This window comes from Pristis pectinata, chromosome 2 (assembly GCF_009764475.1).
Source record: "Pristis pectinata isolate sPriPec2 chromosome 2, sPriPec2.1.pri, whole genome shotgun sequence".
Lineage (NCBI taxonomy): Eukaryota > Metazoa > Chordata > Chondrichthyes > Rhinopristiformes > Pristidae > Pristis > Pristis pectinata.
The window spans coordinates 145,372,430-145,391,005 of NC_067406.1; the positions used below are offsets into that span (position 1 = coordinate 145,372,430).

At 42.1% G+C, this 18,576-nt stretch overlaps 1 protein-coding gene across 2 annotated transcripts in view; it reads right to left on the reverse strand.

Moving 5' to 3' along the window:
- Positions 1–911: 911 nt before the first annotated feature.
- Positions 912–18,576, reverse strand: part of si:ch211-175m2.5 (uncharacterized protein LOC568697 homolog) — a 39,307-nt gene continuing 21,642 nt past the window's right edge. For both annotated transcript variants that reach the window (XM_052037766.1, XM_052037756.1), the window contains exons 2-5: positions 17,943–18,110; positions 3,690–3,789; positions 2,831–2,961; positions 912–2,733 (exon numbers count right to left, since the gene is read on the reverse strand). In XM_052037766.1, the coding sequence (XP_051893726.1) occupies positions 2,458–2,733; positions 2,831–2,961; positions 3,690–3,789; positions 17,943–18,110 (675 nt within the window). In that variant the 3' untranslated portion in view covers positions 912–2,457. The remainder of the gene's footprint in view (positions 2,734–2,830; positions 2,962–3,689; positions 3,790–17,942; positions 18,111–18,576) is intronic.

Consider the following 18,576-nt stretch of genomic DNA (forward strand, 5'->3'; position numbering starts at 1 on the left):
TTGGTCAGCCTGCTGTAGGAAAGATGCCATTAAGCTGGAAAGAGTGCAGAGATTTACAAGGATGTTGCCAGGACTCGAAGGACTGAGTTATGGAGAGAGATTGATGCAGGTTGAGACTTTTTTCATTGGAGCATAGGAAAATGAGGGATGATCTTAAAGAGGTGTACAAAATCATGAGGGGCATTGATAGAGTGAAAGTGCAGAGTCTTTTTCCCAGGGTTGAGGAATCAAGAACTGAAGGGCATAGGTTTAGGGTGAGAGAAGAGAGATTTAATAAGAACCTGAGGGGGAACGTTTTCACCCAGAGTGGTCAGGTTATGGAATGAGCTGCCAGAGGATGTGGTCGAGGCAGGTACAGTGACAACATTTAAAAGGCACTTGGACAGGTGCATGGATAGGAAAGAGGGATATGGGACTAGATGATCATCTTGGTTGGTGTGGATCACTTGGGCTGAAGGGGCTGTTTCCATGCTATACGACTCTGATCCCCATCCTTCGCTCCCTCTGACCCCTTTTCCCTAGCCCAGTCCCCAAATGCCCTTCCACTATCCCACATCTCCTCCAGCTTCCAACTGCCCAGCCACATACCCCTCCTCCACACCACCATTCCCTTAGCCCTGTCCTCCAGCCCTTTACCCCCAATCTCATCATGCACTTTCCTGCCCTCTCCATCCCAAGACCTACCTCACTCCCCCACTTTTCCTTTTTGCACCATTTTTGTAATTTATAGTAATGTTGTCTTTGTACTGTACTGCTGCTGCAAAACTACAAATTTCACATTGCACAAGTGATAATAAAACTGATTAATTCTTCCCACCCCCTCATTTGCCGCTGCCACTTAATTCCTGTTACCCTTGATCCAACATCCCCCACTGCAGTCATCCGAGAAGTTGTATTTTTGAACGCCAGAGTGAAATCTGCAACATGATTATTTATTTATTTTCCTCAATCAAGGTTCCATCCTACATTGAGACCTGCATTGATTAAATATCACCAATTTAATCAAAAGAAAATATCATGTGCATAAACCCAAAAACATAAGCACCATAGAATGTTTTCCTTGGTTGAATGTGTTTTTCTTAATTGATTGCCCTCTTGTTGGATTAGCCAAAACTGATATTTTCTGAATCTATATACAGAAGTATATAATGTAAAATGATAATGATTTGCACTTCATTCATGAGCTACAGATTAGAATCTTGTCAATTCTGTTTTGTATTCCATGGGTTTTATTTAATTTATTCCCCATTGTTTGTTAGGATTAAAATTTGAAGTTGAAATGTTAATTTTAAACTGGATTTAAATTTACAGTGTCAATACGATTTGAGTTCCATTAAAGTTGAATGGCTTGACAGTAATTTTGGTTTTAATTTCAATTGCAGAAGCTACCCAATTAGCTTACACCAGTTCCAGCTTTAAGTGGAAACTCGACTTCAATCCCATTTTCAAATCTTTAAGTTCTTCCTTCATGTTATTTCTATTTCAATGATTAGTTTTTCTCACAAGTAGCTACTTTTGTCCAATAAAAGGAGAGGAATGCCTTAATTTCCCTCTTTGTTTTTATTATTAATATCTTGAACTGAGGTTTTCTGTGAATTAACAATTCACTCTATCACTGTTTACCATCAAAACATTTCATATTCTTGAAAAAAGCCAGTTTCTCAAGCTCTTCCTTATAGGTATAATAGTAAAGTGAAGATACCATGAATACAGAGCTATAGGTATAACACTATATTCATGGTACCTTCACTTCACTATTTACATAACTGAAGTGTGAGCACTATCATTTTTCATTTTGTGTTCCATTTTTTGGAAATGTTTTTTCCATCCAAAAGAAACAGTCCTCCTCTTTAGCTGGCTCAAGTATTTAAGATTAAAATCGTTGCACCAAAGATTATATTTAATTTGAATGTCTCTGAACTCCAAAAAAAAAATCAAAATTGTACAATGGTCATCACAATTTTCTGAAAACCGCCAAAAGTTCTGGTTTAAATGTGAACCAACAAGGTTTAATGTTAATCCATTCATGCCCAAATTGTGAATGACACAGTAAATTCATGGATTGGTTTGATTCACCTTGAATATCAGAATTACTGTATTATACCAGTAATTATAGTTTGGAACTGCTAGAGATATCTAGATGTGCTGACATAATTTACATAATGTACATAAAATGAAACAGAGAGCGCAATCCCATCACCTAACTGCCACTTCCTTTGGTGCTTTTTCAATAAATGCATGATCACAATGGTTATGTTCTACTTTTACAGACTGCATTTAGTATCCTGGATTAATTGCATACTTGCACAGAAATCATCCTCTTTTACTTCTGGTTTTAACTTTGCATTTTGCAGGAGGAGAGGCAAGGATTCCAGAACCTTCACTTCAAACTTAAATATGGTGTGCTATTTTCAAAATAAGCATCTGGATGAAATCAAAAATTTGAAATCAGTTCTCTTAACCCTCCTTTTTTTCTTTCTCTTTGGGCAATCTTCCCAATGTATAAAATTCTTCATTTGGACGCAAATCAATGAAGTGAGCCAAACGGTTAGACATTGCAAAGAATGCAGTTATTGTGCCAATATCCCAGGCATCCTCTTTATCAAATCCGTGCTTCTCCAGGTTTTTGAGATGGTCTTCACTGATGTTTTCAGCATTGCTCACAGCAAGGGCAAAATCCAACATGGCCCGCTGCCGATCATCCAGATCAGCCAACTGCCTGTTCACAACAACCTGAAGGGAACAGATTGGAGGGGAAGTCACTAACTGGCTAAATTGACAGATGTTACAAAACAAAAAGGATCTTCAAACAAAATATTTAATAACTCACCTGATCTGCCAGAATTGGATTTTTTGAATAAAGGCGATGTATGGCACTATGCGCTATCACACAGTAGGGACAACAGTTATTCGCACTTGTGGCCACAATAATAAGTTCCCTGTCTGCTTTGCTGAGATTTCCTAAAAACAAATTTGTGGTACAAGGTGGGAAAAAGAGTTCAGGCATTTCTTTTAACCAATTTTCATCGAAAGAATTCAACACGTCAAGTTTTCTCCAAAATATTAATTTATTGGTTATAAACCATAGATTCATATATATTCTAGCAGGGGGAAATGAAGAAAATCCTTTCTGGTGTTAGTCGAGAATTCATCAAAAACCTGGTATACTTTTGCTAAAATACAAACACAAGGTGGATGAGAGCAATTGTATCTGTAGCAGCTTGTTGCTAAAGTAACCCCAAGTGATCCTCCTGTTTTGCCCGTATCCTCCTCCGCGTGAAATACTTGTACGATTTGCCCAAAAAACATAATCACGCTGAGACTTTAAAACAATGAATTGCTCTTTTAGCTAATAGTTTATTCAGCCCATGATTTACCAAAAATATTAAATTCAATAACCTGTTATGGAATTTCAATACAACCACTGCACTGGTATGTAATGCCTCCACAATCATCCACCCGTAGACTTGTTCCCGTCTGCCCTTAAATCTCAGAATATTGCTCCTCTATTCCCATAATCTTAGCTTGCTATCCAGTCACGCCAATGTGCAAGGAGCTGAACATTAAGTGACAATATAGCAAATTGGATGTTGCAAATATCAGGCACAAAAGCAACTGGATACATAACCATGAGTACATGTCATAGAAAAAAAATCTGAACCAACTAATGCCATTTCATTCTATCATACCTGTTTCTTTCTTCATTATAGCATTGTAGTATGCAAAGAATGCCCTGAATTCCACAGGTCGATAGGAAAGTGCTTTAAATATGTTTGGCAAAAACCCATTCTGTAAAGCAGAAGTAATATTGAAGATTTCTCCAGGTTAGACACTGTTTAAAAGTTGAATAAAATGCATTTTCCAATAAATACTTTCGGCTGTACAAAAAAAATTGAATGTGACTGAGTAAAAAGCTGTTTCATTCAAATTTAACATCAATGAACTAACGATACATTAGTAAATAACGTAACGGAAATGGTGCATACGAAATGTCACTGATTGGGTCCACAGGATTCAGGAGCGGGAGGGAGAACAGCCAGAAGTCGTGGTTCATGTTGGTACCAACGACATAGGTGGGAAAAGGGATGAGGTCCTGAAAGTGAGTTTAGTGAGCTAAGCAGAAGGCTGAAGAACAGGACCTCAAGGGTAGCAATCTCGGGATTGCTGCCAGTGCCACGTGATAGTGAAGGTAAGAATAGGAGGAGATGGCAAATAAATGCATGGCTGAGAAGTTGGTGCAGGAGGGAGGGTTTTAGATTTTTGGATCATTGGGATCTCTTCTGGGGAAGGTGGGACCTGTACAGAGAGGACGGGTTACACCCAAACCAGAGGGGGGGGCCAATATCTTTGCGGCCAGGTTTGCTAGGGTGGTTCGGGAGGGTTTAAACTAGTTTGTGAGGGGGATGTGAACCGGAGGAGTAGGTCAGAGGAAGAAGGGGATGGGGAAAAGTCAGATCTGACAGGTAGAGAGGCTTTGAGGAAGGAGAAGCAGAGTACAGGCTATAAAAGTAGTAAGGTGGATGGGCTAAAGTGTGTTTACTTAAATGCGAGAAGCATCAGGAATAAGGGAGGTGAACTGAGAGCTTGGATAAGTACATGGGACTACGATATTGTGGCTATTACAGAGACATGGCTGACATCAGGGCAGGAATGGATATTGAATATTCCTGGTTTTCAGTGTTTTAAAAGGGATAGGGAAGGGAGGAGAAGAGGAGGAGGGGTGGCGATACTGGTCAGGGACACTGTTACAGCTGCAGAACAGGGTAGTCACCCTCCTGGGAGTATTCTGTAGGCCCCCCAGTAGCAGTAGGGATACTGAGGAGCAGATTGGGAGGCAGTTTTTGGAGAGATGCGAAAATAACAGGGTTATTATAATGAGAGACTTCAACTTTCCAAATATTGATTGGCACCTACTTAGCGCCAAGGGTTTAGACAGGGCGCAGTTCATTAAGTGTGTCGAGGACGGATTCCTGACACAGTATGTTGACAGGCCGACTTGAGGGAATGACATATTAGATCTAGTTTTAGGTAATGAACCGGGACAGGTGACATCTATCGGTGGGTGAGCATTTGGGGGACAGTGACCATTGCTCCATAACCTTTAGAATTGTCGTGGACAGGGATAGGAGCAAAGAGGACGGGAAGATACTTAATTGGGGAAAGGCGAATTATGAGGCTATATGGCGAGAATTTGGGAATGTAAATTGGGATGACATTTTTGAAGGGAAATGTACTATGGAGATGTGGTCGATGTTCAGGGATCTTTTGCAGGATATTAGGGATAAATTTGTCCCAGTGAGGCAGAAAAGGAATGGTAGGGTGAAGGAACCGTGGGTGACGAGAAAGGTGGAACAACTAGTTAGGAAGAAGGTGGCAGCATACATAAGGTGTAAGCGGCAAGGATCGGACAGGGCTCGTGAGGAATATAGAGTAGCAAGGAAGGAACTTAGAAAGGGCTGAGGAAAGCAAGAAGGGGACATAAAAAGGCTCTGACGAGTAGGGTTAAGGAGAATCCCATGGCTTTTTTCTCGTACGTAAAGAGCAGAAGGATGGCTAGGGTAAAGGTAGGTCCGATTAAAGACAAAGGTGGGAGGCTGTGCCTGGAAGCTGTGGAAGTGGGTGAGGTTCTCAATGAATACTTCTCTTCAGTTTTCACCAAGGAGAGGGGTCTTGGTGATGCTGAGGACAGTGTTGGTGAGGGTAATGTTCTAGAGTATGTAGATACTGAGAGAGAGGATGTGTTGGAGCTGTTAGAAAATATTAGGACAGATAAGTCCCTGAGGCCTGACGGAATATTCCCCAGGCTGCTTCATGAGGTGAGGGAGGAGACTGCTGAACCATCGGTTAGGATCTTTGAGTCCTCATTGTCTATGGGGTTGGTACCAGAGGATTGGAGGGTTGCAAATGTTGTCCCCTTATTCAAAAAAGGTAGTAGAGGTAGTCCAGAGAATTACAGGCCGGTGAGCCTTACGTCTGTGGTGGGTAAGCTGTTAAAAAGATTCTAAGAGATAGGATCTATGAGCATTTAGAGAATCATGGACTGATTAGGGACAGCCAGCATGGCTTTTTGAAGGGAAGATCTTGCCTCACAAGCCTGATAGGGTTCTTTGAGGAAGTGACCGGAAAATTGATGGGGGTAGTGCAGTGGATGTGGTCTACATGGATTTTAGTAAGGCATTTGATGAGGTTCCTCATGGTAGGCTTCTTCAGAAGGTCAGAGGCCAAGGGATCCAGGGAGGCTTGGCCATGTGGATTCAGAATTGGCTTGCCTGTAGAAAGCAGAGGGTTGTGGTGGAGGGAGTGCATTTGGATTGGAAGGCTGTGACTAGTGGTGTCCCACAGGGATCGGTTCTGGGACCTCTACCTTTTGTGATATTTATTAATGACTTAGATGAGGGGGTGGAAGGCTGGGTTAGCAAGTTTGCAGATGACACAAAGATTGGTGGTATTGTGGATAGTATGGAGGGCTGTCGAAGCTTGCAGAGAGATATTGATAGGATGCAGAGCTGGGCTGACAAGTGGCAGATGGAGTTCAATCCAGAGAAGTGTGAGGTAGTACACTTTGGGGTTCATATCCACAGATCCCTGAAAGTTGCCTCACAGGTAGATAGGGTAGTTAAGAAAGCTTATGGGACGTTAGCTTTCATAAGTCGGGGGATCGAGTTTAAGAGCCGCGAAGTGATGATACAGCTTTACAAAACTCTGGTTAGGCCACACTTGGAGTACTGTGTCCAGTTCTGGTCGCCTCATTATAGGAAGGATGTGGAGGCGTTGGAAAGGATGCAGAGGAGATTTACCAGGATGCTGTCTGGATCCTCCTTTAGTGAGCTAGGGCTGTTCTCATTGGAGAGGAAGAGGATGAGGGGATACATGATAGAGGTATACAAGATATTGAGAGGAATAGAGTGGACAGCCAGCACCTCTTTCCCAGGGCACCAATGCTCAAAACAAGAGGAAATGGCTTTAAGGTAATGGGTGGGAAGTTCAAGGGAGATGTCAGAGGGAGGTTTTTCACCCAGAGTGTGGTTGGTGCATGGAATGCACTGCCTGGGGTGGTCTTGGAAGCTGATACATTGGACAAGTTCAAGAGATTGTTAGATAAGTATATGGAGGAATTTAAGATGGAGGGATATGTGGGAGGAAGGGGTGAGATCGTCTTAGGAGTGGTTTGAAGGGCGGCACAACATGGTGGGCCAAAGGGCCTGTATTGTTCTATGGTTCTAGTGAAATTGCAGTAGATTGCCCATAAATGAACCAAAGAAATGCCTTGGACAGGATAGAGAGATTACAAAAAATACTTTATAGAATTAGCTGGAGGAAAGAATAATGGATTAAAAAATTGCAGAAACAAAAATCAAAGTTAAAGGGGCATTTCTCATTGTTAAGTGGTGTCCCAATGGCCATTCTATTCACTGTAAAAGAGGTCTGGGTAGAATGTTGAAATTTGCAGCTGATGTGAAATGGGGAAGACAAAAAATTGCTGCTGCTAATATGAGGAATGAGATGAGATTAAAAACTCACTGATGAAATTCACTGTGGCCTGACATTTAGTTTGGAAAGTGGTGGGATTCATTAAGAAATTGGTTAACTGGATTTAAAAACAATAGTAGATTGAGGAAGTTGTTTGACAATTCCATTTGTTTTGAATTTGTAATCAACAGAATAGATTGAAGCAAAGCAGTTGATTTGTGATATTTGGACTTTCAGAAGGCCTTTGATCAAGTACTAGTTTGAGGATAACACATAGAACAGTACAGCGCTTTTGTGCCAATCTTGATGCCAATTTATACTAAATGTACTCCTGTGTATCGTCCATATCCCTCCATTCCCTTCATACTCGTGGGTCTATCCAAAAGCCTCTTAAACTCTATTAAACTGCCTGCTTCCACCACTACCCCGGAAACCCATTCCAGGCACCACCACTCGCTGCGTAAAAAAACTTGCCCCTTATGTCACCTTTAAACTTCCGTCTAACCTGAAAAGCATGTCCTCTGGTGTTCGACATTTCTAACCTGGGGAAAAGATTCTGACTGTCTACCCCATCTCTGCCTCTCATAACTTTAAAAACCTCTATCAGGTCTCCCCTCAGCTTCTAACGCTCCAGAGAAAACAATCCAAGTTTGTTCAACCTCTCCTTATAGCTCATACTCTCTAATTCAGGCAGCATTCTAGGGAACCTCTTCTGCACCCTCTCCGCATCCTTCCCATAATGGGGTGACCAGAACTGCACACAATACTCCAAGTGTGGTCTGACTAAAGTTTTATATAGCTGCAACATGACTTCCTTACCCTTATACTCAACATCCCTACCAATGAAGGCAAGCATGCCATACACATTCTTTACTACCTTATCCACCTGTGTAGCCAGTTCCAGTGAACTACGGACTTGGACTCCAGGATCCCTCTGTACCTCAATGCTATTAAGGGGCCTACCAATAATTGTATACTTTCTCCTTTCGTTTGACCTCCCAAAGTGCAACACCTCACACTTGCCCAGATTTAACTCCATCTGCCATTTCTCTGCCCATATCTGTAACTGATCCATATCCCACTGAATTCTTTGATAGTCCTTCACACTGTCCACAACTCCACCAATCTTGGTGTCATCCAAAAACTTGTTAATCCACCCATCTATATTTTCATCTAAATCATTGATATATATATATATATATATATTGCAAACAACAGAGGTCCCAGCACCAATCCTTGCAGAACACCACTGGTCATAGACCTCCAGCCAGAATAACAGCCTTCCACTCTTACTCTCCATCTTCTATGAGCTTCTCTATCTTCTAATACAGTGGAGTGGCTTGAAGACTGGTTAACAGAGGGTGGTCAAAATTTGGAATTTACTGCCTGAGGGGGGTGGAGACAGGAAGTCACAATATTTGAATTGTCAGATGACAACTCGAAATGCTTTGGCACAGAAGGCTCTGCACCAATTGGAGGGAATTACGACTGATAATAGTATGTGCTTGATGGCTGGCATAGGCACAGTGGGCTGAAGGGCCTGTTTCTGTGCTTCATGACTCAGGTCAACAAGCCAGAGGTTTTGACAAGGTGGATGTGAAGAGTTGTTTCCTTGTGGGAGAATCTAGAACTTCAATCACATTTAAAAATACAGGGCTTCCCCATTTAAGATGGATGAGCTGAAACTTTTTCTCTGAAGATCATGGAAGGGAAATAGATTCATGACCCTCAGAAGAAACATTTCATCCACTTCATTCAGAAACCTCTCACCTCAGAGTTGTAGAGCACAGAAACAGACCCCACAGACACCATGTCCATGCCAGCCATCAAGTAGCAGAGTGGCCGACTTCTGTTCTTAATTCTATTTTGTAAGTAACTTTCAAGTTAGGTGCCACAGATATGAACAATGGAGGTCAAACTGTTGAAGTATCTAATTTTGCTGATGATACTCGATGGCAGTTTGGGATTTGGGGCAGGTGCAGAAAGGCTTTGTGGGGGATATAGACAGGCTAAGTGAATAGGCAAGGACACGGTAGATGGAATGTAATGTGGAAAAATGTGTCATCCACTTTGCTATAAAAAATTTAAAGAACAGAACAGTATAGCACAGGAACAGGCCCTTCAATTCATGATGTTTGTGCTGATCATGATGCCAATCTAAACTAATCCCATCTGCCTGCACGTGGTCTATATCCTTTCATTCCCTGCCTGTTCATGTGCCTGTCTAAATGCTTCTTAAACGTTGCCATCTAACCTGCTTCTATCACTTCCCTGGCAGCATGTTCCAGGTACCTACCACTGTGCAAAAGTAATTTGCCTCGTAATTCTCCTTTAAACATTCCCGTTTCACCTTGAACCTATGCCCTCTAGTATTTGACATTTCCATACTGGAAAAAAAATCCTGACTACCTAAATCTCTCATAATTTTATAAACTTCTATCAGGTCACCCCTCAGCCTCTTACATTCCAGAGAAAACAATCCAAGTTTGTCCAATCTCTCCTTAAAGCTGATATCCTGTAAACCAGGCAACATCCTGGTGAACAATTTCTGTACCCTCTCCAAAGTTTCCCCCCTCAATTTACCAGGTTAACCTCCTACACTCCAGGAAAAGAAGTCCTAGCCTATCCAGCCTCTCCTTATAACTCAAGCCCTCCAGTCCAGGGAGCATCTTTGTAAATCATTTCTGCATGCTTTCCAGCTTAATGACATCCTCCCTTTCATTGGATAACTAGAATTGCACACAATACTCCAAGTGTATTCTCACCAATGACATGTGCTATTGCAAGGTGACATCCCAACTCCTGTACTCAATGTACTAATCGATAAAAGCAAGCATGCCAAATGCCTTCACCACCACCTGTCTACCTGTGTCACCACTTTCAGAGAACTATGTACTTGTACTCCTCGGTCCCTCTGTTCTACAACACTCCTTAGGGCCCTACTGTCCAAAATGCAACACCTCGCACTTGTCCAACTTAAATTCCATTTGCAATTCCTTGACCCACTTCCCTAGTTAATCTAGATCCTGTCGTAATCTTAGACAACCTTCTTCACTGTCCACTACACCACCATATCAATAGAGATGACAAAATAAAGTGGACCCAGTACTGATCCCTGCAGAATACCACTGGTCAGAGGCCTCCAATCTGAATAACAAACCTCCACTGCCACCCTCTGACTCCTTCCTCAAAGCCAATGTTTCATCTGATTGGCTTACTCACCCTATATCCCATGTGATCTAACCTTTCAGACTAGCCTACCATGCAGGACCTTGTCAAAGGCCTTGCTGATGTCCATGCACTCATCAATTCTCTTGGTCACCACTTTAAAAACTCGATCAGATGTGTGGAATGCAATTTCCCACACACAAAGCCATGCTGACTATCCCTAATCAGTCTGTGCCTTTCCAAATGCAGGTACATAGAACAGTACAACACAGGAACAGGCCCTTCGGCCCACAGTATTGTGCCGATCTAATTAAACTAGTAATTAAATGCCCCAACTAATCCCTTCTGCCTACACAATGTCCATATTGCTCCATTTCCTGCACATTCACGTGCCTAAGAGTCTCTTAAACAACTCACTCTTATTTGCCTCCACCACCACCCCAGGCATCCACAACTCTGTAAAAAAAAACTTGCCTCACACATCTCTTGAACATATCCCCTTTCACCTTAAATGCATGCCTTCTAGCATTAAACATTTCGACCATGGGGAAAAGATACCATACTCTTATTTGTGCCTCTCATGATCTTATAAACCTCTATCAGGTCTCCCCTCAGCCTCCACAGCTCCAGAGAAAATAACCCAAGTTTGTCTAACCTCTTAAAGCACATGCCCTCTAATCCAGGTAGCATCCTGGTAAACCTCTTCTGCACCTTCTCCATAGCCTCCACATCCTATAGCAGGGCGACCAGAATTGAATGCACTACTCCAGATGCAGCCGAGAGTTTTATAAAGCTGCAACATAACTTCCCAACTCTTGAACTTAACACCATCTGCCTTCTTTACCACCCTATCAACCTGTGCAGCCACTTTCAGGGAGTTATGCACTTGGACCCCAAGATCCCTCTGCTCATCAACACTGTTAAGGGTCTTGCCATTAACAGTGAACTGTCTCTTACATTTGATCTCCCAAGTAACAACACTTCACATTTGGCCAGATTAAACTTCATCTGCTATTTCTCCACCCCTTATCTGCAACTGATCTATATCACGCTGTAGCCTTTGGCAATCTTCTACACTATTCACTTTGTATCATCTGCAAACTTACTAACCCATTTTCATCCAGGTCATTTACAACAGCAGAGGTCCCAGTATGGATGCCTGCAGAACATCACTAATCACGGACCTCCAGCCAGAAGAAGTCCCATCGACCACTACCCTGTCTTCTATGGGCAAGCTAATTCTGAATCCAAACAGGCAAGTCACCTTGGATCCCATGCATCTTAAATCTTCTGGATGAGCCTCCCATAAGGGACCTTGTCAAATACCTTACTAAAATCCATGTAGACAACATCCACAGCTCTACCTTCATCAATCACCTCCATCAGGTAGATCCTGTCTCTTGGAGTCTCCTCCAGTAACTTTCCCACCAATAATGTTAGGCTCACTGGCCTGTAGTTCCCTGGCTTGTCCTTTCAGTCCTTCTTAAATGAAAGCACAACATTAGCCACCCTCCAGCCTTCCGGTATTCACTTGCGGCTAAAATTGACGGAATATCTCTGCAAGGGCCCCTGCAATTTCTTCCCATCCTCTCCAGTCTTCTGGGATCTCACCTGTTATGACATGTTGGTTGTGGGATTACTTGCTCAGAGTTCAACAGTTTCTAGGAGTTTAGTACAACTGTCTTGTGCTGCATATTCATGTTGGCATCTAACTTTTAATTTTTAGGCATGCATGGTGTGGCTCCTGCATGTCTTTCTGCACACGCCATCAAACAAGGGTTCAGCCATGGTTCAATCACCTTAAACATTAAACTTCTTTAATACCTGACAACAACAATGCAACAGTGAGGTGTGGGCTACTAGAGGTAGCAAAATTATATTTCACACCAACTGATCTCATAGATTGACATATCCTTGATTCTATGATTACCATCACACCAGTCTGTCTTCACCCAAATTGATTCACTCTACCTAAGAGAACCAATTGAGTGCATTAGATTCATCAAATGGTAAGGGTCTAACAATATCCTGGTAGCAGCAAGGATGTGCTCCAAAAGTTGCTGTTGTTCAACCCAAGCTACTCCAGTTTAGCTATGACTGAAGTGGACGATTGCCCAGGCAGATCACATCCACAAAAATGAAAGGACAATTTCACTTCAAGCAATTACCACTACAGCTACAGATGTCCACAGCTACCTCGATTATACCTCCTCCCATCGTGTCTCTTGTAAGGAGGCGATCCCCTTTTTCCAATTTCTTTGCCTCTGCCACATCTGCTCCCATGATGAGGCTTTCCATTCCAGAACATCCAAGATGTCCAACTTCTTTTCTAACCAGGGCTTCCACCCGACTCTGGCTGAGAAAGAGCTCGCACCCGTATCTCTACCATTTCCTGCACCTCCGCTCTCACCCCCACCCCTCCAAGACCCAACAGGGATAGGGTCCCCCTTGTCCTCACATTTCATCCCACCAATCTACGTATCCAACACACCATTCTCCACCACTTCCACCATCTCCAACAGGACCCCACCACCAAACGCATCTTCCCTTCCCCACCCCTTTGTCTTTTGCAGGGACCATGCTCTCCATAACTCCCTAGTTTACCCCCCCCCACCCATCCCACTCCAGGAACTTTCCACTGCCCCTGCCATACCTGCCCCTAAATCATCTCACTTTCAGGTGAGACAGAGATTCACCTGCACCTCCCTTAATATCATCTACTGTATTCAGTGCTCCAAGTGTGGCCTCCTCTACATTGGTGAGACCAAACACAAACTAGGTGACCATTTCACAGAACACCTGCACTCTGTCCGTAACTGCGACCTGCATCTCCCCATTGCCAGTCACTTCAAACTCCCCCTCCCACACTATCATAGATATGTCAGTCCTCTGCCTCCTCCACTGCCAGGAGAATTCCAAGTGCAAACTGGAGGAACAGCACCTCATTTTCCATCTTGGGAACCTTGCAGCCTAAAGGCATGAACATTGAATTCTCCCACTTTAGGTAACCCCCCCACCCACCTCAACCATGCTTCTTCTCTTCCCTTTTTTTTCCTCTCTCCTTACCTTTGACCCCTCCCCTGGTGGATCTGCTCTCCCCTCCTCCCCCACACCTGCCTATCACTATCTCTCTACCTGCATCTATCACCACCTTGTGCCCACCCCGCCTCCCCTCTTTTGTCCACCTATCACTGATCTGCTTTTCCATCCTATATATTGGGCTTCCCCTTTTCCTATCTTCAGTTCTGCAGAAGGGTCCTGACCCAAAACATTGACTGCCTGCTTTTCTCCACGGATGCTGCCTGGCCTGCTGAGTCCCTCCAACATCATTGTGTTTTTCATTTAGATTCCTGCATCTGCAGTCCTTTGTTTCTCAAACTACATTAGCCTATGCATCTGAAGTGGCAGCTAGCACCTTTTTGGCGCCGTGGACAGCATTTCATGCTCATAGCTGTTGAACTGCATTTCCTCTGCTCCAGATTTCATTGCAATCTTATTTCAAAAACTGAAAATAACACCAAATTCTCGAAGCAAAACAAGTGTGACTGCCCTTTAACATCAAGGAAGCATCTGACTGTGTGGCACCAAGAAATAAAATTTGAGTAAACTAGCTATACCAACAGTGGCGTAGCTACTAGAGCTGCTGCCTCACAGTTCCAGTCACCTGGATTCAATCCTGACCTCTGATGCTATTTATGTGAAGTTTGTACCAGCATAGGTTTCCTCTGGGTGTCCCAGTTTCTTCCCATGGCAACCTGCATGTCTTTGAGACAAGTTAATTGGCCACTGTAAATTGCTCTTAAATGTACACTTGATGGTTTTATGGACACAGTGGGCTGAAGAGCCAGTTTCCGTACCGTATGATTGGATAACTCCATTGTCTGCTGTCATACCTGGCATAAAGAACAATGGCAGTGATCACCCCAGCAACTGTTGCTGGAATTCCTTAAAGAAGTGTCTCATGTCCAGCTTTCTTAAGCTGCTTCATCAATGACCTGCTCTCCATGGTAAGGTCAGAGGTGAAGATGTTTACAGATAGTTGCAGTGTACCATTCCATTCTCATCTCCTTAGATAGTGAAGTAATCCCTGCCTGCTCTGTAGCAAGAATGGGATAACATTCAAATATAGGCTGATAAGCAGCAAATGCCATTCATGTTACAAAAAATGGTAGATAATTACTAATCCAATAAGATGAAATCTTTACTGGCATTAGCATTGTTAAATCCACCACCACCCCCTGCCCAACTCAACTTTCTGGAGGTTAATATGGGTGAGGAAATTGGACACCACAAATTGTATGCTTACAATGGCTGATCAAAGACTAAATACTTAAGGAAAACTACTCATCACAAAGTTACAATGGGGTACAAATGCTAGTCATAATAATTCCTTGTAATACTCGTGTGTGATTACAGTTTTTGCACAGACCTTTGGGACAATGTAATTCTAATGCAGACCTCTCTGCAAATTGATAAGATATCATTTAACTGCAATTTGTGAAAGAAGAAATAAAAATCCAAAATAAATTGGGTATTATTTTATTCTGTAAAGGACGTTAACTTAGTGAAATATCAAAGCAGGATCGATAACAGTATACTTCCCAAATAAGTATTCACTGTCTAAATCCAGAATACAAGGAATTTACCAAATTGAATTGCATCCAAAAGCCATTTGGCAGGGAAATGCTTTGTAACCATAACTGAGAAATTGCTACAAATTGGTCAGAGTTGCAATCTTAATACCTTCTTGTTTTAATATAATTTTGTTTTCAATTCCGCTATGACTTTTCCAGAATCTTCGTTACTTCTAGGATCAGGGAGAAGATACAAAAGCCTGAAAGCACGCACCACCAGGCTCAAACACAGCTTCTATCCCACTGTTACAAGAATATTGAACAGTTCCCTAGTACGATAAGATGGACTCTTTACCTCACAATCTACCTCATCATGGCCCTTGCACTCGATTTGTCTGCCTGCACTGCACTTTCTCTGTAACTGTAACATTACATTCTGTAATTGTTTTCTTCCCCCCTTGTGCAACCTCAGTGTACAGATGTTGTGAAATGATCTGTATGGATGCATGCAAAACTAAGTTTTTCACTATACCTCGGTATCTGTGACAATAATAAACCAATTACCAATTGTGAACCTCCTATCTCTCCAGCTACTTCCTTTAGAGCCCTGGATGTAGGACAGCTGATCCAAGGAATCTGACAGCTGATTCTATTTTTTTCTCCAACAATAGTTAGTGATTTTTTTTTTATAAACAAGTTCATTCCTTCCTTTTGCCCTTCATTTCCTGTTATTTATGATATATTTGTGTCCTCTGTTGTGAAGACGGATACAAATTAACATGTCATTTCCATATTTCCAATTATTAATCCATCCATCTCAACTCTAAAGCAACCAATGTTTATTTTTGCTAATTTACCATTTTATCACTATTTGAGCTAACCTTCGCTAGTCTAAAACTTTAACAATCCTCAGGCTTATCACCATTGTAACATATTGGTTTAGACTGATGGAAGAAGGCAAATCATTTCTTTGTAGATTTATTTCTTAAAGGAATGCAACTTGGTTGATAATTAAGAAAAATATTTTGTAATTGAGGAATAGCATCCTTCAATCATTTCCCAGTTGACTTTAGCCAACTCTCCCATCATGCCTAATGATAGTATTTTAGACTATAGTTTCAGCCCCAAGTTTATTACGCACAATAAAGTGTGAAGTTTTATGTTATGATCACTCTTCCCCAGTGACTCCTTCACTCAAATCAATAATCCCATTGCACAAGACCAGATCTAAAACAGCCTGATCCCTGTCTTAGATGGGTCAAACCCCTTGGATCCAATGGCTTGTTCCAGGAATCTTTATCAGATGCATTGCATAAATTCTTCCACAAGATTACCTTTGCCTATATGATTAGCCCAGTCAAGAATAAAATGAACCACACTACTTCTGTCAGAAGCCTCCATTATTTCTTGACTACTCTGTCCAAGTGTACAAAACTACCGTTTCAGATCCATAACCCACTCCCATCAATAATTTCTGTTCTTTGCGGTTTCTTATCACCATACAAACCAATTCTCCATCCCAATATTCTGAGCCAAGATCACTTCCTACTGCTTTGTGCATTTCAATAAAGGGGCTCTAATGTTGATCTTTTAATGAACAGGACAAACCTAGGAGGAAAGATCACTTTGTCAACTAAAAGAGGTGCAATTAGATCTGGAGTCTGGTCCTTCCGTACTATAGCCTGCATGTTGTGCAATCCTGTTACTTTTGCAGTATCCTGTACTCTAAGCCATTGTTTGATATTCTGGAATATTAAAATCAAATGGATCAACCATCTCACTAGCCCGTTCTTTTTAAAGCCGAGAGTGAAGCCCATCTGAACCCAGAGATGTCGGTTTGCAGCTCCAACAAGTCATTCATTGCCAGTTCCCTGCAATATAATTTTCTGGATTCTCCCAGCCTTCAGATTCACAATTTACACCTACTGCTCAAATCCTTGGAAGTGAAGCAAAATACATGTTTAGTTCCTCTGTCAGCTCTTTATTTCCCATTAGTAATTACCAGAGTCACTCTCAACAGGACCAACAGTCATCTTGTTAATCCTTCTTAACTAATTACAGAGACCCTTTTACCTTTCTAGCTAGCTTTGTCTCATATTCTAATGTTTTCATCCTTAACCTTTCAGTCATTCTTTTATTTTTAAATATGGAACAGTACAGCACAGAAAAAGCCCCTTCAGCCCACTATGTCTGTGCCGACCACGATGCCAATTTTAACAAATCCCATCTACCTGCACGAGGTCTATATCCCTCCATTCCCTGCCTGTTCATGTGCCTGTCTAAATGTTGCTATCATACTTGCTACCACCTTCCCTGGCACCTACCATTCTCTATGTTAAATAACTTTGTTTATTGCCTTTAAACTTTCCCCCTCTCACCTTACACCTATGACCTCAAGTATTTGACATTTCCACCCTGGGACAAAGTCTACCTGATCTCTGCTTCAATTTTAGGAACTCTGATGCTCTGGAGAAAACAATCCAAGTTTGTCCAACCTCTCGTTGTAGCTGGTACACTCCAATCCAAGCAACAATTTGGTGAACCTCTTCTGCACCCTCTCCAAAGCTTCCACATCCTTCCAGTAACGTGGCGACCAGAACTGCACACAATATTCCAAATGTGGTCTAACAACAGTTATAATTCAATAATGATCTAAGTGAATGACGGAACATACTAGAAGAGCGAAATTGTCTCTCACCATTTCTATGTAATGTTAACAAGAAAACCCACCTTGGTTTCCACCTCCTCCATCAGTTCAACAATATCATATGGCAGGTCCTTTTTATATGGAACAGGATATCTGCTGATAGGTCGCACAGGGTTCTCAGACTTTGTGCTATATTCCACTTTGCAAGCAACAGACCTTCCTCTTGTCCATCTTGATGCCAGTGTGAAAGACTAGAGCACAGAAAAGAAAATAGAGTGGGGGAAAAAAGCCACTTATGCTGCTAAATTTCAATGACATCGCAGTGCAATTTCCCACAAATGTGACAGATAAAGTACCCCTTTAAAACAAATTGCAGAATTAACTCATCTTGCCAATAAGGCTGTCTAAAATAAGGAACTTTACCACCATTGTCCTTCAGTTAAAAGCAGCTTTACTACTACAGAGTTATGTCAAAGGACAAGAAATTACTGAATGTCCTTAAGTATGCTGTAGAAGATATCTTATCTTTATTAGTCACATGTACATCGAAACACAGTGAAATACATCTTTTTGCATAGTGTTCTGGGGGCAGCCCACAAGGGTTACCACGTTTCCAGCACCAACATAGCATGCCCACAACTTCCTAACCTGTACGTCTTTGGAATGTGGAGGAAACCGGAGCACCCGGAGGAAACCCATGCATACACGGGGAGAACG